Source organism: Colossoma macropomum, unplaced genomic scaffold, assembly GCF_904425465.1.
Source record: "Colossoma macropomum unplaced genomic scaffold, Colossoma_macropomum, whole genome shotgun sequence".
NCBI classification, from domain to species: Eukaryota; Metazoa; Chordata; class Actinopteri; order Characiformes; family Serrasalmidae; genus Colossoma; species Colossoma macropomum.
In genome coordinates, this window is record NW_023494795.1 from 40,502,781 (window position 1) to 40,529,123 (window position 26,343).

At 37.1% G+C, this 26,343-nt stretch overlaps 1 protein-coding gene across 1 annotated transcript in view; it reads right to left on the bottom strand.

The window, feature by feature from the left end:
* The window catches only part of nrxn3b (neurexin 3b), a 308,570-nt gene extending 284,890 nt beyond the window's left edge, over nt 1–23,680 (bottom strand). The window contains exons 1-4 of the mRNA XM_036582439.1: nt 23,554–23,680; nt 19,820–20,900; nt 14,198–14,215; nt 13,863–13,892 (exon numbers count right to left, since the gene is read on the bottom strand). Coding sequence (XP_036438332.1) covers nt 13,863–13,892; nt 14,198–14,215; nt 19,820–20,516 — 745 coding nt within the window. The 5' untranslated portion in view covers nt 20,517–20,900; nt 23,554–23,680. The remainder of the gene's footprint in view (nt 1–13,862; nt 13,893–14,197; nt 14,216–19,819; nt 20,901–23,553) is intronic.
* Nucleotides 23,681–26,343: the final 2,663 nt, after the last annotated feature.

Genomic DNA, 26,343 nt, shown 5'->3' on the forward strand with positions numbered 1-26,343 from the left:
CCGATCTAGAAATCCCTTAACACACTATTCAGGTGTCATATTTGATTTTATACTACTAACCTGTGAGAGAATTCAGAATACAATCCATTGTTAGTAATGTGGTGTTGTGTTGCCTCCACACCACTCATTTCACTGAAAGTAATTCAGATGCAAATGACTTCGGAGGAGCTAGTGAATCATGCCTCCTTTCCATAACCTTAAGCTGCCACAGAGTCCTTGAAGCTCATCAACTCTGACAAAAGACCTTTCCCCCTCCATTTTTATTTCTAAAAACAGCTCACTCTATTCTTAAGTTTTAGGTTTAAAACTTCATCGTGGTAATAAACTGTCCATACTCATATAAGGTGAGAATGTCTACCTGTAATGCTTGGTAAATATTTTTTTTTGCATTGGCATTTGCAATGAGGATTGTTTTGTAACTAAGAAATAATATAAAATTAATTTATATCATGAATTAATATCAAATTATTAGTCACAGTAACAGAAGCTGTCTGTGAAAACAGTCTGATAAAAGGATGATGTGATCATTTCAAAACATACAATTCTCTTCACAATCTATATGTTCCACCTATTCAGCTTACAAAATTTTAGCCCCACCCATGCACAGCGAAGTTATATGGAGTGTTTTAACTTTACAACTTTTTGAATAATACATTATACAGGTTAGCCAGAACAGAGACTATTACACATATACTAATCTTAAAAGCAGCAAGTTTAATTCTAATGGATCAAAAGAGGTGGGAAAATGGTCATGTAAAAATGAACTTTATCACTGGGTGGTACACAAACCCATACATGTTGTAAGTGGACATCAGTAAAAATATAGCACACAAAAACATAGGATGTGGCCTCTTTAAAACATGAAAGTGTGTAATGTGAGAATGACTATTGGCCTGTCGCAAAGTCTGCTTTGTGGTTCTTGCTTAACCCCTTAAAATCACAGGCATATTACATGTAAAGGCTTATTATTCAGTAACTACAGTGACTTCAGTGCAAACTGGCTGAGCTATTCTTAGACTACAAAAGTGTGATAAAACTTTGGGTTCACCAGAGGGCCCTGGCCATTTAAGGGGTCGAGTGTTCACTAACTTGATGTATTTGGTAACATCTCAAAAGTGCACAAGCCCTTGTTAAGACCACGAGTGTGTGGCTTAGTATCCCATCTTTGTGAGACAGGCAGTTCTCGTGAAGTTAACGTTCTTCTCCGATATTTTCAAAATAACGTGAAAAAACGTCAACAATGCGTTGAACTGTGGGATATACACTGAACAAGCATAACATTATGGTGAACTACAAAGTGCACCTATATAGTAAGTGGAGCTGATAAAATGGACAATGAGTGTAGAAACAAGGAGGTGGTCATAATGTTATGCCTGATCGGTGTATGTTTAGCTCAATGTTTTGATGCAGTTTTTAGGAAAGGCTGTATTTAGGATTCCTTCAGTGTAGTTTGCACACTGTGCTTGTGCATTTGAGAAATGGGATACATTATCGGCGCGTACAAGAATGCGTACAATACATAAAACCATAAGCGCAAACTTTAAGATAAATTCTGTAAATTCACTGTTGTTTTTGAGGTTAGTTAAATGACACTCTGGTCAAAATTTAAAAATGTAACCAACGCTATATTTTTGTAAATGTGCCTACTTGCCACCTGCAGTGGTTCTGCAGTAGACTCTACAGTGAGATTTTTTGGTTAAAGGATTTCTTGACAGTTCAAAGTTAAAAGTTTCTTGTTTCTTTTGTTGTTGTTTTTTTTAAATCTGGTAAATACAAAAAGAGCCACGTAAGAAGCAAACTATCTTATTGTAACCACATAACTTGTAGCTGTCTTTAAATCATCATTACAATGGAGAGAATAGAATACTCGAATGGCTGGTTTGCTAAATCAATCTCTCTATTTCGTACACACACACTCATAGATTTAAAGTACCATGAAAAATCAGAGACCACCCTTCATTTACTTAAATTAATGTCAAAAAGTATCAGTTATTTATTTTTCAGTAGATATTTCTGAGTAGATTAAACATAGGATGAGCCACTTGCATAACAAATGAGAAAGTCAAAAGAAATTAAGTTTAAAAACATGAATTTCCAAAACTGGAGTTTAGAAAATTTTTAAAGATACAGAGAAAATGGGACTCTTAACTAGGGCTGCACGATAAATTGCATTTTTATTGTAATTACAACGTGAGTTTTAATGATAAACACATTCTTAATAGCTGACAGAATGACAGAGCAGATCAAATGGGATTGAACCCTGCTTTCACATGTGGACGAGTAACTTAACCAATAGGATAACTGGCAAATTACAATACACACACATGCACAGCTCAAAAATTACTCCATCCTGAACTATAAGCCTGTAAAAATGCATCAAACATTAGGATTGTTCTTACAACTAGTATTGAATTTTAAGTGTGCAAGGGAGCAATAATTACTGTCACAACATATTTAATTAATTTTAACAAAATGAATAGACAAATATATTTATTTGTCCTTGTGTGCCTACATAAACATCGTATTTTATGTCAAAATCATACAGCCTTACTCCCAAAACAAACAAGCACCACCAAAACCGTCACCATCAGATAAACTTAAAGTTTTCATCTTTGAGAGATAGAAGAAAATCAAGCTCCATTCTTCTTTTAAATCTGAAAATAATCCCCAGGTCTTTCTGTCTTTCCTTTCACTATGAAAAGACAACTCAGTGCCATGGGTCTGAGAGGCTGTGTAGCTCTCAAGAAGCTGTTACTGAAAAAAGGAAACAGACAAACAGACAAACAAAATCAGAAAAGGAAATACTGAAACTGGATATCTGAGATTTGGAGTAGCTTTAATGGACTGAAGAGCAGAGCTGGTAAGTACAAGCACTTTGTTACTGTACTTAACTCATTTTTAAGGTATCTGTACTTCTTGTGTATTCCTGTCACTTAATACTTTTTTTATTTTACTCAGTATATTTCAAAAGAAAAATCTGTACTTTTTACTCACTAAATTTTTAAGGCAGGCTCATTACTTTAGTTTTAATGAAACTGTGAAAGGGGGGGAGGTGGAGCGGAGTGACCCTGTGATTGGGTAGATTCATGGATTACAGGCCCCAGCAGGGAGCATGCGGGAAAAGGAAAATAAACAAACAAACAAGAAAGCAGAATCCGCAGAAGGTGACAGTGTTGAGCCAGTGCTTAATGCGGACAATGCGTCTGAAAAAAACTGAATCTTTGGCCTTACTCAATCCTGAAGTGGGTTATTGGGAGAGACAGGAGAATTCCCGGTGGGCTGGTAGTATTTTTGGCCAGTTACTGGGGGCTAATGAATAAACTCAAATACAGAACTTGTGTACTTCTGCCACCTCTGCTGAATAGTTTAAATTTTTGATTACTTGGATCATGGGGAGCAAAAAATGCAACCAATTTGTAAGACTTAACTTTGGAAATGTGGAAAAATAGAAATAAGAAAAAAAGAAAGAAGAAACAGAAAAGAACAGAAGTGTAACCAAACAGCAGTATCCAGACGCGTGCGGATTGAAGGAGTGAAAAAGGTTTTATTATCGCTAGGCAGGCTCGTTGTCAGGGGTCAAAACCAAATAGCGGAGTAGGATCACAACGGTGATCATAACACCAGGCGAACAGAACCAAAGGAACAGGGCAAAAGACGTGGTCGAAAAAACAGGCAAGCAAGTTCCAAAAACACAGGTCAAAAAGACAGGGCAATGGTACAAAGGCGGCAGGCAAAGAGGCAAATCAAAGGACGAAGCAAAGGTCGGGTAATCAGAAACACACATATAGAATAAACGCTTAGTAAGTTTGCTGGGAAACAATACCTCGCACTGATTCTACCTACAGCCCGGGCTTAAATACTAAGCTAACAGATCACATGATACAGCACAGGTGAAACAGGTCAATACTCAGGAGACTTTGATCGTTGACAGGTGCGTGAGACATTGTCCGAAGTCACGCGATCTCCCAGAGTATTCTGGGAAATGGAGTCCGATTCTCCCTGAGTGTTCGTTACATACGTGACAAGAAGTCATAATTAATGCAAAGAATGGATACACAAAATGGTCGTTTTGACTGAAAAGTAAATGAATGAAAGGGTTGTCTCTGACTTTTGCACAGTATTATATACATTCACCACCCTTCTCTCGATCTCTCTCATATACAAAAGAAACAGACACACACATGGGCTTTCAAAATGTCACTGGACATACCCTATAACACACCACTCCAAGGGTTGCCATGGCAGTGGTATCATGCTTGAGAGACACATTGATTACTCGCAAGAGTGACCTTGCATATGCACTGACACACACACTTATGCACCCATCATCAACATTTTAATACTCATTCTTTGACCACATAAAATGTGCAACGACATACGTCTGCGCCCACAGTCTCTCTCACACATCTTAAAATTTAAAATACATCAACACTGAACCTTGATCCTATCACAAGAGGCACTTTCGAGACACTCCAAGAAAAAATAACAGATTTCAGAACAAGCAAACATTATTGGCTCAGCAACTTTTCACTCTATTGACAGTTCTATTAAACCACAAATTATGACCTTTTGCATATCTGAAAGTCCCTAAAGAGGGACTGTGACAAGTGGAGAAAACAGGGTCAGCTATGACAGCCTCTATGGAAAAAAAAATCCATGCATCTTCAGCTGCTACAGTGAGACTGTAAATGCAGTGTGCAAATGCCACACTTGAGTCCAATGACTCTACACAAATTCAAATAATATAGTTAGTAAAAGCTTGATCAGAGCTTGAAGCTCCTTCATTGTTCCTACAGTTGTTTATGTTTACTGTTAACACTACCGCCACATGAGAAATTGTAACCATCACACAACCTCCAGAGAATTCTGCCTACTTTCAAATTTCTGTTCTGCAATCAGAAATGGACACAGGTACGCAACCAGGGTGTGGAGAGTTGTGGGTTCAGATTAGTAACCATACCACTGCCCAATGGAAAAACCCACATAGTCACAGAAGATGAAATAAACCTGTCTAAGTATATTGAACAGTAGAGAAAGGAAAATAAGGGATTATGCGAGATGGAATGTGAGATTTGACAAGACTTGACAGAGGCGTACAAAGTGAAGGGTAAAAATCAGCAAACTTTAACATATACCCTAACATAAAGAGGTTTTATGTTAAAACAATGTTTATACTGTATACTGCATACTGTTTATAGTAAGTTCAGTTTATTTCGGTTCATCCATGAATTGTGTGGTGACGAAATTAGCTATAGCTACTTCAGTCAGTCATCAAAACATACTCTTGAAACACATTGTTCATCTTAGACAAATCCTTGTTAAGTTCTGGGCTACAAAGAATGATAAAATAATGTTTATCCAGTATCAGATTTCAAATCAATATTTCTCTTCCATAGCACTTACGGATGACTACATTTACAGTTTTGCTTGTGTTGCAGGCAAATCACTGTTTGTTTCTAGTTTTCATCTTTGTTCTTAAAACCAGTTTGGAGACCTTTTAAAACTCCCTCCCCTAAATGAGTTTATGTCAACCAAATTCAATTCAGACACTCTGCAAAAAACCTATTTCAAAATATTTTAAAGATCTCTTCATGAATCCTAAAACAGTTTCTATGCTGACAACTTCATTAATGAAGACCACTGTTTACATATGACCCCCACATATGTGACAGAGGGAAGGAAATACGAGAAAACAGTAACAAGAGCAAAATGTTTAAATTCTGAAGCCAAGTTTTGAGCTCCATGAGCAGGCTGCTGTGTGCTCCTGATCAGCGCTCAATTATCTTCCCTGAACAGCAGCATGCTCAATGCTGCACTAAAGCCCAGGGCTTCATTAGCATCTCATCTGCATAATATCTCAGCTAGTGGGAGTGAATTTGCATGCTCAACAGCTTAGGCTTCCCTTTAGGTTTCCCTCTTTGGTATAGTCCACTTGCCAATTGCCAGTGACTTCCTAGCTAGTCAACACATTTCTCTCTCCATATTTCAGCAAGAGAGGACAAGCAGTTGGCCACAACTAACATTTATTAACTTTAACTCTGTATATAAACAGACAAACAAGGTAATGATAACCCACAATAAATAAACCCTTTTGTCCATGGCATTAAAATGTATTCATTTGAGTGAGTTGAAATGAAAGAGAAATGCCTACCAAAACCGACAATTCATGTGTCAGGGTGCATGCAAGCTAAAAATTCAAAATTATCAATCCCAATATCGGAACAATAACTACTGGCAAATAATACATTGGCTGCTGACATATCATGCACCCCTAATAGAAAGCAAAGAGATGTGAGCCATTTTGATAAGACAGACATGATGTCCCACAAGGCTTAGTAATGAGGTCAGCAGGTCAACAGAGAGGAACATGCCATGGGAACCAACTGAAACTTGAGCCGGTCAATAGGAACTGTTGAAGACAGAGAGAGAAATCAATAGCCAAAAGATCCAGGCACAGCGCAAAGGACAAGTGAAAAGTGAAAGAGTGAATAACAGGCTGAAATATGGAGTATAAGTTGATACTATGGAAAGAAATAGAAAAGAATCAGAGACAGGGAGAAAGAGAAAGTACAAAGGATGAAGAGTACGAACATGGATAGCTGACTACAATCCTCTTTCAGAAACACAAGTGACAACTCCATAATCCTTCAGTGAGGCTGCTATAACAACTTCCACATAGAACATCTCAATTACACATCAAATACCTACAAATGAATGATACATGAAAAGGTTTAAATGAGGGGCACAGCACTGCAGTTGTGTGTTTTCCCTGCTTCAATTTCACTGATTTAACTCAGTGGTATCTTGGCAAGTTGAATCAAGTATTAAAGAACAGAGAAAATTCTAAACTGCACACTGTTTCAGACCTCCAGGGCTTGAGTCAAAAAACCCTGCCATACAAAAATATCATATTCAAGGTAAGGGAATCGATGTTGGCGCTGGCATTCAGTAATTTTATGGGTTACTAAAACCATGCTCTGTGAGTGTGCAGTGATAGCCACATTACATAAGCACTGACGCACACTGGTGCTGCGAGACAGCAAATCAGTCATGCTCAAATGATTTCTGCAGGGTCAAGAGCCCATGCAGAGGCAAATAAGCATATGGAATAGCATAATGTCTTACTACTAACTTACAGCATAGCAATAATCTAATGATGAAATACAAAAGAAATCCTACACTCTTAAAAATGGGCTTTGGTAAAGGTAGCAGTTATATGCAACCATTGCAACTCAAAAAAAAAATGATTTGAATGCTTAAACGGTTTTCTTCTTCATGATGGAGAGCCTGTTGTACAACGTTCTTAAAAGAACTTTTTAACAATGGGTGTGTATAGCACCAAAAAGGATTTGCTTTTGATCCAAGTCCATCAACCTTTTTGATACTATTATATAGAACCCTTTTTGCTAAGACAGTACATTTGAAAGTTTGAGGCTGGACTAATTTGTTCACTTCGACCAAGCAGTGGGGCAAAAATATTAGAGGATCCAGAATGTCCCGTTTTTCTTCCCTGAGGTGTCCAGATATAGTTTGCATGTTTGCTTCTCCTCTAATGATGGCATAGTCTTAAGAGAGTGGGTTTTTCTATGGATCTTCACCAAAGCTCTTTCAGGAAATCTCTGAGGAGATAATTAGTGAGGATGGCAGCTGTATGGTAAAGCTCTAAGCCTTGTGCAGGCATGAAGATTATCTACACCACAGCTGAACTTCTCCTGACTCTCCTAATCACCACAGTGAAATGAAATGCTCTTTGTCCTGAACCCAATCACACTCTCCTCTCATCCAACCACACGCCTGTCTTTTATAAAGACACAGCTATCTAATCCATTGTTCTAATTAGCTTCACCTTTGTCTCTGTTTTCCATTTGACTTTCACTGGATGGACCTATGATCATAGATGAATTGAGGAGAGTAACGTTCATGAACAATTTCGCCATCATCACCACCACTACAGTGACTTTTAAAAATTCTCCATTGTCTACGAGAGCCCGACCGATATGTCATTTGGCCTGATAAAATCAGGTGATTTCCATGAACTTATCAATGTCCGTAAAAATCCTAAAAATGCCCCTAATATGAGAAGACATGCCTTTTTCTGAGCATTCCTGTCAGTCAACAGATATTATATTCTATTACAAAAATAAGGGGTGAACTGATAAACATGAACTTAAGACATCATAGTTAAAACATATATATAAGAAAAACATTGGCATAGCATGTTTGAACACAAAAAATCTCAATGTCAAGAGAATTGATAAAAAATGAGAATTAATTATCAGAAAGCAAGAAAAGCTTTCAGAATAAGCTCTGTGCAAATGCTACTATTCATATTATTTAACACTTTCTGAGCTTCTAATTATCAAGACCTATTCTGAATGGATTAGTTTATCTGGGGAAAATCTGTAAAAAAACAGTACATCTCCTCAGTAATGAAATTCACACATCTGGACAGCAATCAAATTACTACAGGAGGCAAGTTTTGAGTGGTAATTTTACAAACCTGAATGTTTGCGTCATACATTGGGCATATAACGGACATCATGTGAAAAGTTGATATTGTGCATATAAGCAATGCTTTGATAATATTGTGTAGTTGTACACTGAAGCTGCCGGTACAATTCCCCATTCAATTAGCCTGCAAGATCTCGCTTCTCTGATACATTTTATTTTGTTTCTCCTTCTGCTCATGCACACAGGACGACTAAATATGGCGAGTTGCAGTGGCCAAAACGCTATTTTCCTTTAATGCGATGTGAATCTGCCTGGAAAATCCACCAAAATCACAGAGATTTGTATCAAGAAAGGACTAGATTTATCACATGTCCACTAAATTCAGTAAAAAGCAGTAGGTAATGCTGTAATTTTTCAGGCAAGGATGGAGACAAACACCAACATGGACAATCTGCAAATTAAGAAAATCACTGTGTAGCACCTGTGAAAAAGGAAATTACCCCAGGACGCCTAATAAATCTAATCCTATGCCAACGGTCTTCTAATTTTAACAAAATTTGACAATTTTGACCATAACACTTTTTGTAGCACAAAGGAAAATGCAGATACACAGAATTACCTTTGAAATAATTTTGCATTCAAAAATAAACTGCCTTCGCAAGATGTTCTGACAATCATATAATAACTGACAATAATATCAGTCAGTAAAACACCGCTTATCTAAAACCCTAAGACTCTTTTGACCATATTAAATTACACTGGCCAGTGTTATCAGTTATCAGAGTTTTTAGCACATTCTGTATTTCAAAGCAAAAAGATTTTCACAGTAAGTATCTTTGCAGCCTTTTGTTAAAACATTTAAGAAGCTAAGCAGAAGTCACCTACTCACTCTAACTTGAAAGTGTCATCCCCTGAATTATACAGCTGCCACACAACCCAACAAGTCTCCTTTACACTGCAACATGAGGCTTCAGGCAAAGCAACACAACAAGTAACTAAACAAACCCATTCTAAAAAAAGTAAATAAATAAAACATGTACACAGGCATCATGGTTAAATTCCATAAAGACCTTTTGATGAGCAAGAAAAAATAAATAAATAAATAAATGAACAAAGACATTCAGTCTAGTCTAACAGTGTTGTCAGTATTTATGTTAGATATTACAAGCAGTAGCAAAATTATGCATTGCTCCTAGTGTTTCCCCACAATTCAATATTTCTACACAATCACAGTAAACCACTCATTTGCCCATCTAGGCTACTATGACATTTGGCTGTGTCTCCATGGCTGCTAGCAGAAAAGATCCTCGCACAGTCAAAGCTCTCACCAGCATAAACATAATGAATAATAGAAAGACAGTGATGTCTAATAAGCATCACCCACTTAGTAAGGAAAGCATGCTGTACCTTTGTTTCTGCCTACAATGATATTGGAGCAGGGGTTCCACAAACACAGAGAAGGACAAGGATAGATTGGTCAATGATGGAGGACAGTTAGACAGACAGTGACAGAAAGACAGAAAGAGAAAACACTGTTGAGTAAAAAAGATACTGTGGGAAAAGCATGATGAACTGTGCATGCATTCTAGAACAATTCATGTATGCATGCAATCCACCAGCACTATGTATGCATGCAATCTACTATTCACTACATTTTTCACCACTTAACCATTTTATGAACTTCCCTTACTATTTGACCATTGCTACATTTTCACAGCAAATTGCTTTTTACCATTAGTGACCTCCCTATTTTCTCTATATTTACAGTCCCAGTGCACTTTCCATCCCTAATTCACGACCTTTCACATTTTGAAGATTCAGAAGCATTATGGAATTTATAATACATAAAGATTGCTTAATGTCAAAGTATATAAACTGTATCATGTATTAAGCTGCATATGTGTATTGCATAGTGTATAATGCTGTTACATTGTGTAAGGTATACTGCTTAACATATTAATGTATATTGCTTAACATATTCAACGTGGAGCATGCATGTAAGGTGCAGTAGCTCCGCAAGTTAATCTCATATGAACAAACACAGCAGGCTGGCAACCTAGGGGGGTGTATGGATCATTCTACTGAACAGGTTCAAAGTCAGAGCTCAAAACACATTTCTGACTCTTACCTGACTTGAACTTTAAACTGAAATCCTTTTGCTTTTTACAGTAGTGTTACAGTAGTGTTACAGTAGTGACTTGGTGCAGCCAATTTGAGCTAATTTGGAGTATACCTCAAAACCCAGTGCATAACTAGCAAACACAGTTTTGATTTGCTATGTACACATAAAATCATACAATTTTTTTTATTAAAACACAAAAATGTTTACTTAATTGCAGCAAATATGTATTGCAGTAGTGACAATTCTTAAGGTTACACACTCATCAGTCCTTAGGACACAGCTAGTTCACTACAATGGGATCTAACTGCTCAACTTGTGAACATGCCCTAAAATGCAGGAGTGTGGCTAAATGGAAAAATAAAAGTCTTTGTGTTTTGGTAATGACATAAAAAAACATGGGACAGCATTTTTTGCATAAAGTCTTTTTTTAAAAAAAACTAAAGATAAATATAAATCTTTTCAAATTTCAAATGCAAGTAATATTTTCACAAGCTGAAATTTGGAGGTTAGGGTACAGCCACCTCCCAGGAGAAAGCACCCTATAAATGATGATTTTGGATATTTATTACTCATATCAATTAATAACTTAATTAATGCATTGGGATTAAACAGATCATAACATAATCCTTGTAGATCTCTAAGGTCTGAATTCTTTTTTATTTATTTATTTTTTTATTGCATTATTTTTTTACTGTGGGACTGCACTGTCGACTAATTCAGTAAAATGGTTTAGCTCGGTCAGGGCTCCTTTTCAAGGGAAACATTTTGGCAGTTAATCTCCCTTTTCTATTCTTTGGAACAAAAACATTTTCAACTAAAAATATCTACATTTGCATCTGACAGACACAGGGATGTGTGAAGCTTCTTAAATGATACTTTAGGAAAAATGTCTGCAAATTGGTGAAATCTCACCACCTTGGAAATACTGAGTGCAATGCACTGCTTAATAAAACTACAAAACACAGAACATTTCACTCCTGGGCTGTTAGTCAGGGATGCACAATGATATCAGAATAAAATCAGTATTGGCAGATATTTGCTTAAAAAAATACTTAGCATTGGACAGATGTTTAGATTTGACCAATATTCTAAACCTAAATCTAAACCTAAGATGAATGTACTGTATTGTAGAAGAGCAGAATGTTTAGGTGATGCAACTACTATGCTAAAATGTTTACAGTTGATTAATTTTACCATATTTATAACCTTACAAAAGAAATGTTACATTTCTTCGTAATCTAATTCATTAATTGATCTGGGTAGATGTACTCCCAATTTTTACATTTTATAAATATTTCAGCATAAATCAGCATCAACACCACCCCATAATTCCCATATAGGTGCATCCCAAATGTTAGGTATTAAAAAATACATTTCGTCAACTCATTAACTAACAAATACAAGTCGTTAACATGAGCTAGCAAAGCAAATGTGTACTTATGTTATGCTGACATGGGCTAACTGACTTCAAATTATTATTATTTTGGGTTCATGAAGAAACAAGAAAAATCCCAATATTATATTTAAGCATAAAAAATGACCGATCAATACTAAGAACATGCCACTTGCTGATGTCTTGTTACATTAGAACTTACAAAAGGAAGTCAAATAAACTCTTTTAACTTTTAACTATTATTCACTGCATGCAAAAAATGTGACAGTCAAAGTTAGTTTTTTATATTGGGAAATGCCCATTAACTCTATTTTTAAATGGCTTGACTTGAATCATGTTTAAACCAGATGTGTTCCTCTAATGCTATACTGTCAGAGGAAAGAAGAGCAACAACTACAACAAAAAAAATAACCTTAAATATCATACTTTTAATTAAACAGCCTGATATGAATTCATAATTTCTGAAATCTTTAACAGGTATGCAACTGTTCTTGTCTCAGCCCACATTTAAGGCCTTTATCAAATGCTCAAGACATCACAAAAAACATGATTAAAAAATAAATTAATCTACGAGTTGTTGAAATGGTGTTATTTGTGTTGTTTTGTGCATCTGATGGTGGTTTTGAATGTGGGCCAAAACATCATGGTTTTAACTTAATACAATCCTTCTTGCTTTGTTACAGTGTTGAGTGCTGCACTTTTTATATTTTGCATACTAGACATTACAGCCTTCCTATAGCCACCACTGTAAAAAACAAAGCTGGTAAGTTTCTCTACAATGCACCATTTTTACCTCAAAACTCTCAGAATGACTTTGTTTAATCTCAATCATTGAATAATACAGAAGTAATTCCTCTATTTGAGAAACTGGACAAATTATACGGAAACTACTGGGAGCATTTAAAAAATAGTTACGGAAATTCAAAAATGCATGAATTAATAATGCAGTAATGCATTAATTATTAGACAAAAAGAGAGGGCTAGAGCCAACCTCAGGTTCACTTGGGCCCTGCTCTTTGAAGTACAGTCATATTCTAAAGTCTGAACAGCTCCAGTCAAATTGTTTAGTTGATTTTCTAACAAACTTAAATGACATTTTCTGCAAATTTTAGTGCACAATTTCTATTTATTTAAACTTGCTCCCCAATGCTCTTGTAGACACTAATTATTCATTAATGCTCTTTTCTGAATCCCAAAGAGTGGATTGTACAATTCTCTAACAATGCCTTAAACCACATCTTCTTATTCAGAGGATAACACCCAAGGACAATTATTTGACATTTATGCGGGTCAGACTGTAGTTAAATATTTTACAACAAATTCATGTGATGACAAAGAAAGACAGTTTAGATAGGGACTATCATGTGGGCTATTGACTAGTATAAATAATTTCTTTGAATTGCTTGTCCAGTTACCTTTAAATATGTTCACATAAAATGCCACTGACACAGTTTTTATTCAGTGAACTTTAAATTGGTGACTATCAAAACCTAATATCTTCTATGATCTGACATAGCACAAGATTTTATATGGAAGAAATTTATCAAATCCTTACAGTCTAATTCAATGCCATTTATTCAGTGTATAGTAGTTCTTCAAAGATGTATTATTTATCACTCTAGTTCAATTGGAGCATTAAACTCAGTGATCTGAGTAAACAGAAAGTGACTTGAAAACAGTGCATTTGGGCTCAGTGGCACTGCACCAGCTTATACACACAAGAAAATAAACTATCTCTGGCATTACATAGGATTACCTCTAAACAGCAATACAATCAACATGCAATAATTTGCAGTTACATATATGTACGGTGCAGGCATGTATTTACTGAGCATTGACACAACAGACAACAAACACACTGGATGATAGATCAGAGAGGATATAAAAAGACCATACCTTGTTGAGACTTCACCATGTGTGCGAAACCTTGTAGGAGTTGGGGGCAGGTAAGAGCAATAGAAAGAAAGAGAAAGCTTAGGAACACCAATACCAGTATTGCTGAGGTATTGTGACAAGTCATGGTTCACCTGAAGGCAAATCATGGTATGCACGCTAAAGCTGAAGCTTTTCAAGATGCTATAAAAAGCTTCCCATAAAGAAAAAGTAAACTTATTTCCCTGCTCTGTAAGTAGTATGCATTATCATTTAATCTTAAAAACTGTTTTATTAGCAATTTATTTTATGTACTTACTAGTATTTGTATTGCTATTATTTGTCGTGTAAAAACTTACCAGGATTTTGGTTGGCCGCTGTTCAGACAGATGGGGAAAGAAGAAAGAAAGATGTTAGGCACACACCCTTTGGCTTTGCATGGGGGTTATCATGCAAACGTTGTCAAAACTTGTTATTAAGGCCTTTGTCATGCAAGGGACAAAGTCTGTCCCTCTGCATGCTGTTTGAAAAAAAACCTGTGAAAGAATCCAGCGACATCTGTCCCATCCTTTCAGGGATTCAGATTGGCACTTTCAACCACCCCCACCCCTCATCATACTGAGAATATCACCAGTGATAAACTGGCTATGTGTAATGTCCCGAACACCGCAAAGCAACTCACATACACAGCATGAAGGCATAAATCCAAGCAGGTTACTGAACCAGCTGTCCACTGCGGACCGCACGGATTTATGAGGTTGTGAGGTTTGCGTATCTCTGGACCTTTTCTGTCCCCATGAGAATTATTTTCACTGCTGACTCACTGTGTGTGTATGTATAAATCCAAACATGCTGTTTTTGCATTAGTGTTTAAAATTTCCTGAATACCCACTGATTAGGCTGAATGCACACTGATTAGCAAAGGAACATGTTTAAGGTGTATTCTCATATCATTTATATGGAGTTCCTCCCAGAACACTTAAAAGCTTCAAGCAATATTTTTGTGCAAGTGTGATCTCATAAGGTACATCGCAAACCCTTTTATGTTATTTGTGCATCTCCAGCTCATTCTAATTCATATGGTTGCAGATGAGGAGCTTTCAACAGATAACACAAAAATATACCAGGTGGGAATATGTTAAAAAGTGTCCTCAAAATGTTTTAAATTACTTAATTAAAGATGACAAAATTTATTTCGAATTATTCCAATGCATATGGAAGAAGGACAAGAGTTCATCGCTGCTCGAAATGTCTTACCTAGTGCACCAGTAGGCAAGTGGCCAAGTGAATAGCAGTGGTCTTATCTGTGTCCTAAAGGCAGTTAATATGCTTCTTTAACTGTGCTACTCAACATCCATCCTTTTGGCTTCACCTTCAAAGAAAGGCCACATGGGCAAGAGACACTGGTGGAGACTTATCTGGGTCTTGGCACCGACGCAGCATGCATGGAATTCAAACTCATGCCTACGCAGGCCTGACTGCTTGAAACAGTTGCTAGTGGAATAGTAAGTAGTAGTTGGCTTGGTTACTTTAGTGAATTTCTAATTGCACATTTATTGTTTATTTCAGCTGTGACTGATCAAAGCCACCAAGTGTTCATTTAGATTTTTTATGCTTACACCAAGGTAACTGGAAGCGATCATTTAAAAGTAAGTAATTAGAATTTTTAGACAGAAAGATGATAGCATCTACTTCATGTAGATTCACCCTCAAATATGTGCAAAGATTTTACATAATGCTTACGTATATTCAGTAATTTAATGTAATTAACAGGAGTTTTTTAACAACATAATCTAAGATGCAGTGAGTTTCTTCTTCAACAGCTGAAAAATGATTCTCTGTGTCATGTATTACTCAGGCTGCACTGACTGTGATCGTCTGCTAAAACATATTTGTTGCAACTTTTTTAGATCTAGTGGAGCTAGTCAAGGATATTGCATTTAATTTTCTCTGTTCATTAACATTAAAAAGCTAAGTCGTATTACAAAAGACCATTACAGAATGAGAGTCAAAAAGAGTCAGACACATTCAGCCTCAGCCTACAAAATGGTGGCTGCCTTACATGCCAGTTCAAACTAAAATCAGTGTGCTGAAATGTTACCACAAGAAAAAAAAATCTGCCAAAATTGGTCACCCTAAGCATTGACACTGTGGAGAGAGGAGGGGAGGGATGACACAGAGAGAGATAAAGCGAGCAAGTGCTACACCCAAGTGGAGAAGTTTTCACAAGCAGATTAAGATTGTTCTTCACGTGACTGTGAGCAGAACAGACCCTGTCCTCTTAACACAGCTTTAATCCCTTGCTCTATTTTTCAGCTTTTGGACCAAAATTCATTTCCCAACGTGAGGTTGAGAGACACAAATGCCCACTCGGCCTGAATCAAGCTGGAATCAAGTCTTTTTTCCCTTTTTATTGACCTACTTTTATAGTAAGATTATTGTAACTGACATTTTTCCATGTATATTTATTAATACCCTCAGCTAAGCCTTCAGTCACCATTTTAACATTGTATTTATTTTTTTGTGTGATCCCTTTCTGTTTTTTATTGTAAACTGTGCTATAAAAATGAAAAGCTAGCCACTTAAAATGAAATGCTCTACAATAATTCTTTGTGATATAATTAAAAATAAAAATAAAATGTTTTAGACATACATACATACATATCAATTGTATATTTTTTTAAGCTGGTGTGACTGAAAAAAATGCTTTAGTAGTTTCTGTGTTGCTATCAGCTTTCCAGAAGAGAATCAGAGCATGTGAGGTATGGGGCACAATCTCAGTGATTGACTTCGACATGCACAGCACTTTAGCAGCTTCTGCTCCACACAGGCCAAGCATGCCAAACATGTATTTTATGACCAGCCGCTTATTGTTTTAATCTGCCTGTGCTTTAATGCAGCTTTACAGATGATGATGACCCTCCACTTCTGCTAGAGCTTGTCAGCTGGCCCGTTTAGAGTACATGCGAGGCTGAGGCTAAATGTGTATGTATGCTAGAGAGAATGAGTGTTTGTGGAGCACTCTTGTGCCATCTACATGCTCTGAGTGGCCACAAGGGCCTATTGCTATAAGGACACTCATAATCTTATGAACACAGGTCAGACAGCTTGCCAACATCACTCATTACCAAACACACATATTAAACAACAACTATCCCCCTCTCAAGTTAGCAATTTGACCCAGACAAAGAAGATTATTTGCGGTATCGCTACACTAGATACCAATTTTTATTTTCCAATACTGAAACCAGCAGATACCAATACCAATCCAATAGATTTTTCTTTAAAAACTATTAAACTTTATTAAGACACTTTTCATCAAAGCACTTTACTTAAAGGACTGGTTTGGCAAAAAAAAAAAAAAACATTTACACAATTTGTCTCTTTCCTTAAATGTAATCAATAAGCCAAAACCTACAAGGTTAACATGTAACAAACAAGCAGTCTATGTTATCCAAAATCTTTTCCATAAATGCCCAGATCTTTATATACTCAGTATACAATACAATCACACCATTAAAAAAATCATTAGCCCTCTAAAAATCTAAAAACCTGTTACATACTAAGACATATTATTCAGTAACTACAGGGATTACACTGCAAACTGATTGAGCTGTTCTTAAATTATAGAAGTGTGCAATCAAACTTCGGGTCCAGCAGGCCCTGGCCTTTTAAGGGGTTAAGCAATGTAATCAAAAAGACAGCAGGGGAGACTCAATGCTGGAGCTTGCCTTTTTAGTACAGGACCAAGTGAGAAAAGCATGGGTTAGGTGCAAGCTATATATTTTGGACAAATCTACAGTGACAATATATATAAAATTGGAAGTGTAAGCACAGTGATATTACAGTGAAAATACAATAAAACAAAAAATTTATAGTACCTGTGTAAAAAAAACATATTTGCTTAGTGGAATATTTTGATACACACGTTGACTTTCTGTGAACTGCATTCACCTTTTCTCAGGTTTTTCATTCAGATGGCAATTGCTACATCAGTTCTGCTAAAATAATACAGAAACAGTTTAATATTGTTTATCAGTTTATTATTCTTTTGATATTTGGTCACTGTCAAAAGACAAATTTGCAACACTCCTTCTATCTGTGTTTGGTTGAATGCTAGCTAGCTATAGCCCATCACTTTTACTGGCATTACTAGCAACACTAGCCTGTAGCTCCGGTGCAAAATTAAAGCAGCAAACATATTTTGGCTATGTGTAAAATTGCATAAATTAGATTTTAGATAACCATGCTCAAACTGCTATCTACTTAACTTCAGGAAGGAATACGGAGCCAACGACTTATATATCATGGCTTATATAAAACTGCAGCTTGTTTTTTTAATCCGTTAAACTCTAAAAAAATATAAATATAAATTGCACAAATGTGTGCAAATTATTTAAAATAAAGGAATCATAACCCTAATATGATACAGCTACTCATTGTTTTTATGCAAATGCTAGGCTACCTTTGGCTACTGCTGTCACAAGAACTATTGTACTTTATTTAAATGTTTTGCTGTGCTACATTATTATTCTGTGATACTTCAGGCTAGATTTGTTACAGAATAGATCATTTTTGTTCTTTTTTTTCAGATATCCAACCAAGCTTTCCTGCTGGTATCGGCCCAATATCTATATGGGGTACTGCTCTATATAAATCTGTAAAATGGGAAGAAGTATGCAACATTGCAGAAGAAGCCTGTCAGTTGAAATGTTGCATCATTATTTGTCCCTCACTTCCATGAGCAAATTACCCACTCTTCCTCTCATTATTGTCCTAATTACCATTCGCTCCCTCTTCTCTGCAGTGTAACAGACAATCAGGCCCATCCATTAATCTGTGTGACTAGCGCCTGATGCACCACAGGGAAGCCATGACGACTCAGCTTGCAGCCTGACTGCAGGAGAGGTCAGACAAGACAGCCAGAGCAGGAGGAGCTAAACCTACTGTTCTGAGATCAAAGCACCACTGACCTAACATTCATCAAATCAGCCTTCTCTCTGGGCCAGCGATGACTGCTTCTCCTCTGAGGGCGCTATAGAAAAATGCTCAGTGCTGCTTCAAAGAACCAAAACTACAACAATATTTTTTAACCAAACTAATCTAATTTCTTCTGTCTGTGTACTTCTGAAGGCCAGAGTACACAGACAAGATAAACACAAACAAACACAAACATTTCAGTCCACATTTGCAGTTTTATAACTGACCATAGGGACATCATGAAATCCTTGGTAATTTAGTGTGCATTCAGCATATAATCACTGATTATATATCAGCATATAACCATAAATTGAAGTGAGTAGGAAGTGAGAATAATTCTGCTTAGATTTCAAATCTTAAACCCACCCAGCTGAAACAAGAAATCAAGATGTAAGTAATAAGATGGATTAGGAAGTAAAGTGGCCCTGATAAACAAGACAGCAAAATATACAGCCCATTAAAATGGTCATATACCTTTTATGGTGTGTTACATGTGCAGGGGATCTAGATATTTGGTGGGAAAAAATTGTGATTTCATTTGTGACAATCATTAGCATTTCACCTGAATACATATACTTCAAAAATGGGAAAAAAACACCTTCAGAATGAAAATAAAACATTACAAAACCATGTTGTAAAAAGCTCATTTGAAAGATGAGAGATTATGAATTGTAATGCCTCATGATGAAGCACTTTTTGTTTTTATTACCCAGTGAAGTGCACTACCTATTGTTGTTGCAAAAGGACATAACCATGTATATCCATTGCATAGGCTCTGCACTCACAGATGAATTAGAAAATGAATGTAGGTGGAAGGGCTTAAGGCGTAATTTGTTTCTCATGTGAGGGAGGCAGATGTTTGACTGCAACGTTTGAACAAATAAGCATTGCTGGAATTACATTAGTTACTGTTATGCACAGAATATTGAACTGGATAACATGAATCAAATTATTTGTAAAATGTACTATGAACATTTTTAAAAGGAGGAATATTTTCTTACCTTCATTACAATAACGACCTACATATCCAGTTTTGGAGCAGTCACAGTATAGCTCTCCATCTGCCAAAACACAGCTGCCTCCGTTTTCACAAGGGTTCTCTGTGCACACGCCCTCCATCTCCAGCCGGACATTTTGGCTCCCCAGGCGTGTGGGTACCTGATTACCATAGCCCAAGTCAGTAATAATCCCCTTGAAAAGAGGCATCTCCCTGACAGCTGGTAGCGTTAGAGCTGAGGTCCGGATGTCTTGAGGAACTCCTCCGAGGTAAAGGTCACTGACGATCTTCATGAACTGCCTCTGCGGTCGCACTTCATCTGCTTTGGACTCTCCATCCAGAGTCAGTACTGTTCGCAGGTTGTGCCTGCTGATGGTGGCAAAGTGCCAGCGGCTGTCATTGACCATCTTGTCCGAGATTATCGCAGTTTCTGCGCAATCCACACTAAACCGAAGCTTCATTTTCCCTTCTGCGATAGTTAGAAGCAGGAAGTCACAGTAACCGCCATCATCAAAGTAGAGCATCAGAGCATCAGATACAGCTGTTTTGAATTGAAAAGTGAGGTCACTTCTTGTGCTGGCATCCCAGCGGAGATATCGAGCCCACTGGTCCTCAGAGCCTGTGAACTCCAGACCCAGGCCCATGCCCAGGAATGTACTGAGCAGCAAAAATACATTAGATGGCTGACAAAGAGGAGGCATTGTAAAAATGTTTTTTTATCTCTCTGTTCTTCAGTCCAAGAACACAATCTAATCTACCTTGATTCGATGGCCAATCTCGCTAATTGATTTTCCTTGAAGATGACAAGGTGATCATTAGTCAACATATCCTTTTGATACTACAGGCATCAGAAAAAAGCCAATACCATTACATTGACAGAGAGCATCTCAAATTCAGATTGTGAATTTCCAAATGGCAAGACAGCTTCACGCTATTCAGCTTGCTCTGTCACTGTTAGAGAAGCTCGTCTGATGACATTCGTTTGAAGCGACTTCCGGGTTTATAACATAAATCCTCCATGTTGGACTTGACCCCGCAGTACCGCCGCATGGTAAAAGACAGCATTGGGTATCTTTATGTTAAACCTGGCAAGAAGAAATTATAAAAATTAATTACATGACTGCAGCCCATCAGCCACTGATCACAGCCAGAATTGTATTCTCTTCTCACTACATTCACTCTTACAAGGCCCACTCTTACCAGTGCTGTTTGGAGGATAGTTTCATTTTGTGTACACTATCCTACAGATCTAGCAAGGTTCTTTATTGAGTTCGTTCTGAGGACACAAAGTCATCCTACTCTCCTTTGTAGTCTGAATGAGTGTCAAAGAGGAGACTGAAACTGTTCCTCATATTACATAGACACAACTTCACATGGGCCTATCATTTAGAATGAAGAGAGAAAAAAGCTAGAGAAAACACTGATGAAAATGTTTGCAAAGAAGACATTTTCTGGATTGACAAAAGGGCCATAATAGCAGTCATATTCCACTGTGTTCACATACTACATTAACACATTGAAATGATTTTTTATTATTGGTCACCAAATATTGAAATATACTCAATAAAATATGCAATTATTCAAGTACAAGCCTGAAGTGGCCAAATCTTAATATCCAGCTGAAAATATTTAGTAGCTCCCAACTGAAGACAGGCATAGCTTGAGCTCAAATGAACAAACAATACTGTGGCCCTCTAAATGGTATTATAGCACCAGTCAGACGTTTGAACTTCTGTTGTCTTCACAGGACCCACGATAGGGCTCAATAAATGTGTGTCCTGCTTTTTTTTCTTTACATGTATTTACCTCAATCCAACGAATGTTAAGACATACACATACAAATGTGAATGCTAATAACTGAGGAAAAGTGTTGTCAGCTTAAATAATTGCAATCAGGTGATTATGTAATAATTGTGAAGTTGGCAATCTGTTGAGATGGAAATATGTTATTGCAATATGCTATATACTATTTCAGATTGTGATATTTTTGGACATAAATATACTCATAAACTACTCTAAACTTCAGCTTAAATATTTACATCACACAGTAGCCGAACAGGTGAGTCACTGAGAGAAGCCGTACTTGTGTACAATTTCATCCCTCTATGCCCTTGCTGTTGCTTTGGCACGCCATGTGGGTAGACAATACCCTCTCCAATCGTAGAAGTTCCACAGCAGTGGAACACAATAACCCCTTTAACCACCTGCCCTGAATAGTTAATCTCTCTCTGGCAGGGAGCTATTGAGCTCAGATAACTGATACCAGCAGTGATGCATGGAGTGTCTCCTCTAACAACACTTGGCCTTCTCCGTGTGACAGTGGCCAGCCAGTATTCTGAGGGATTTAGGAAAAGCAAAAAAGTGCAAACAAGAGCAGAATTTCAAGTCTACGGGCAAGACGTGTAACACACATGCCATGCAGATAGTACAGCTGAGCAGATTTGAGTAGATTTCAGGTAAATGTCATGTTCCTCTGAGAGTGTGTCTAGTCTGAAACTAGACACTCATGCACAACATGACAACAGGCATACTGCAATCCCCCTACAATCATTTATTAGTAACATTATACCGAGCTATCTAGTTTCACATGATGTGTGTTAAATGAAGTGAACAGAGATGACTAGCATTAAAAAACTGACAACAGGATCGGAATTAGGATCATATTTATAAGAACTAAAATGCTGATATAGCCATATAGCTCATTATCACTTGTTTAAAAGAAAAAAAAAAGAAAGAAATTCATGAATAATGACAAGTGGCGAATGGCAAATGATTTCGTCAATAGACTATAGTAATATTTCACACACCTCCATGAATGTTGACTTATTGTCTGGTAATTCGTGCAACCTATGATTTATTCATTCGTCAGGGCGGCAGAGTGGCTCTCGTTTTCGAGAGTAGCTTAATTTCATATCAGAGAAACGAAAAGCAAGCCTTGATTTAGATTTGCGCAGTGGACAACAAAAAGCCAGCTCCACTCCTAAAATCTGTGCCTTTTTGTTCCTCAAAACTGTTTTACGAGAATGCCCTCTACGGATTAATGACATTGCAAATCTAAACCCGCACACAATTTTTCAGCTAAATACCGCTATGTGTCTATTCTCTTGTCCTGGAAGGTCATCTAAAAGAAGGGTGCTCTAAAATCGCTCTGGGTGGATACTGGGCCACTCGAGGTGAGTGAAATAACTAGGTTCCTTTGAGCAATGGAACACTGGGGGCGGGGGGATTTGATTCCATCGCATTGCCAGCAGTACAGGTATTGCTACTCAGTTGAAACAGAAAATGTTAACTGAATGCATTCTTGCACGCAACACTCGGACGCCGTCAAACTAAAGAATTCGACACGAGTCGTGAAGGGAAACTTGTGCAGAATGTCTACTACGTGACGAAGTGCCTCATTACAAATGTAGGCTACAAATTCCAGTGGCTACGATAAAAGAAAAAAGGAAAAAATACATATAAAAACTGAAGTCGAGTAGGAAGCAGATTGAGTAAAATGGTGCTAAAAATGTTCGTACTAAATACTAAAGCTGCACAGCAGAAAGCCTCACACGCTAAGCATTGTAACCGGACGTAAACAACTAGCAAGTTATAATGTGTCAGTTAGGTAGCTACGCTAAGACACTGCCGTGAGAAGAAGATTCATTTTTCAGGTTGCAGTCATCTGCCAGATAATTCCACCACAGAATGGTTATCACTTGGCTCCAGTAAAATAAATCTAGGTGCATTATTGTTTACCTTTGATGAGGAGGAACGCCTCTTCAGTCCCAAATGCTATCAAGAAACCTATTATTTCAACGGAATAATGGAAGCTGCCAACGATGGAGTGATGCGAAGATTAATTCCAATGCAGTGGGCGGCCAGCGCTCGCCCGTTCCAGCCTCTCAGAGCTCACTTCTGAGCGCTACAACCAAGACTCTCACTCACGAGCGCCACCGCTCCACCCACTGCACGAGCTCAAACACGCCATTTAAAGGCGTAGGAAGGACAAATAAAACGTGTTTACTCACGGGGACTCGCTTTTGTGCCATCGTTGAAGGATTTAGGCTACGTTGCGTCTGACAACATGAAAACTACATTCAGTGGGCCAAAACTGACAAGGAAGGAAGAGACAGTGCACGCTTCGGCAATAGAGTAGACCTACAGGCTAAATGAGATGTTTATTATTACTATTATTATTATTATTATTATTGTTATTATTATTTAAAGATTTGAATAGTAGAATTTCGCAAGTGTGTTTAAAATTTCCACTTGGACTCATCATAAATTATTTCATATGGAAAGAGGCGTACTCCTGAGAAGAAAGAATTCGTTGAGCTGTCCATGGTGCTGATTTCCAAGGAGCAAGTTTATAGGCATACGTAAATAATACCTAAAATAATTACTAATAATAATACTACGATGGTGACGATGATGAGCTTATACAGTTTAAATTTTAACAAATTAAACAAGTAAATAAAAAGTAAATTTGTTTATATTCATAATCTCACGTAAGGCTACAGTCACAACACCACTAAAGTAGAATGTCGCGAGTTTTTTCTCCAGAGGGGTATTTGCGGGTTCATATCCTTTTTTTCAACCAATTTTTTAATCAAAATCTGACAGTGACGATATAGTTTAATACAGAGGTCAAAGCTGATTTGAATGTATTGAAATACAGGTAGAACTTGCAGGCTAATTAAGCGGAAAATACAGTGAAAAGATCAGAAGTGCGGTTTAATGAGACAGGGCGGAAGTCCTCTGGGAAGCGAAAGCGACCACAAAGCAACCAGGCCGCGCAGGCGCACACACGTGGACTGCAAGCAGGCCGACATGCAAGCAGGTAGAACTCCATGAGGTCTTACATGCATTAGTTACAAATTCATTATCTGTATATTGGCGGCAGCGTAGCGTGGGTCTATTTATGTATGTTTGGGCACATCCCTTTTAAAAAAAGACCCTTTAAAATCCCAGGCTTGAAACATACTAAGGCTTATTCAGTAACTAAAGGGGCTTCGATGCAAACTGGCTCAGCTACAGTCATGTGAAAAAAAAAATAGAACACGCATGAAAACCTTTGTCCTTTTTAAGATATTTGAACATATGGACATTTGATCTTCATTTTACCAACATTGAGAGATGGAGGTAATATAACCAACAAATAAACTGAAGAAATGACTTCGAAAAATAATTTGTAAAATGTAATTAACAGAAATGCAATCTTCTTGTGAGAAATATAGAAAAATAGAACATCCCCACATATATTACTACTTAAAATGCCTAAAATTAGAACCAGGTGCACCACATCAGCAGCAAATGGTTAGAACATCATTAGAGAGGATTTTGGAGGAGGCTGTCTGATTTAAACCTCAGACATTTAGTTTAGTTTGCTCTTGGTAGTTGAAGTGATAGTTCTAGTTTGATTTTCATGGGAGGTGTGCAAGGAGGAAAAACTTGAAAAGGAAAAACATCAGGGCAAGATTAAACATTGCCAGAGAACAGCTACACAAAACCAGGATATCTAGAACAATGTGCTTTGGACAGACAAGCCCAAAGTTAAATTATTTGGACACAAGGAGAGAAGACATGTTCGGCTCAAAACAAACACAGCATTTGAGAACAAGAACTTCATACCAACTGTGAAGCATGGAGGTGGAAATGTCACGGTTTGGGGATGGACCATGTAACACAACAAAGACCCAAAAAATTACAATAAATGCACCAAGGAAAAAGAAAGAAATAGAGAGTTCTGGAATGGCCAAGTCAAAGCCTGGATCTTAATCCTATTGAGATGCTGTGTGATGATTTGAAATGGGCAAGAAATTACTTAAACATCACACAGCATAAAGAATTCTGCATGAAGGAGTGGGAAAAAAGTTCTCCCAGACTGGTAGACAGTTATAGGAAATGTCTAATTGTTGTTACTTCAGGCAAAGGGGGAAATGCCAGCTATTAGGGCATAGGGTGCCCTAACTTTTTCCTTAGTAGGAATTGGCTTTTTTTTTCCTTCATTTTTTTGTTAAGTCAAAAATCAGTGTGCCCTGGCCATTTAAGGGGTTAATAACAACTCAACACATAATGTAAGACTTTCAGAGGTATTTTATCATTTAGACAGATATCTTTCATTCTATGCTTAAAATATAGAAAATGTAGCTCACATATATAATATTGGAGAAATAAAAAAGTAAAAAAGTAGAAAATATTAAGTGTCAGACATATAACTCCAACACAACAATACAGCAATCAGGTAAAATGGAAAACTTTTTGTATTTCTTTTTTAGCTGAAATGTGTTTAAAAACAGTTGAAGAACATCATATTCAGTCTACTGAATGTTAAGCTAAAATGGTAATGAAAATGGTAAAAGAGTAATGATTTTGCGCATCCAGTTGTTTTGCTTATACAATTATTTAATATGAAAAATAACAGAGTCACAGGGTTAAACTGTTCTCATTAATACATCAATCTTATTATTGAAAAGTAACATTTAGCAATTTAGGACATTCATCAAGCTGTTTGCGGCATCACTCTCCAAGCAAGGCAATACCCTT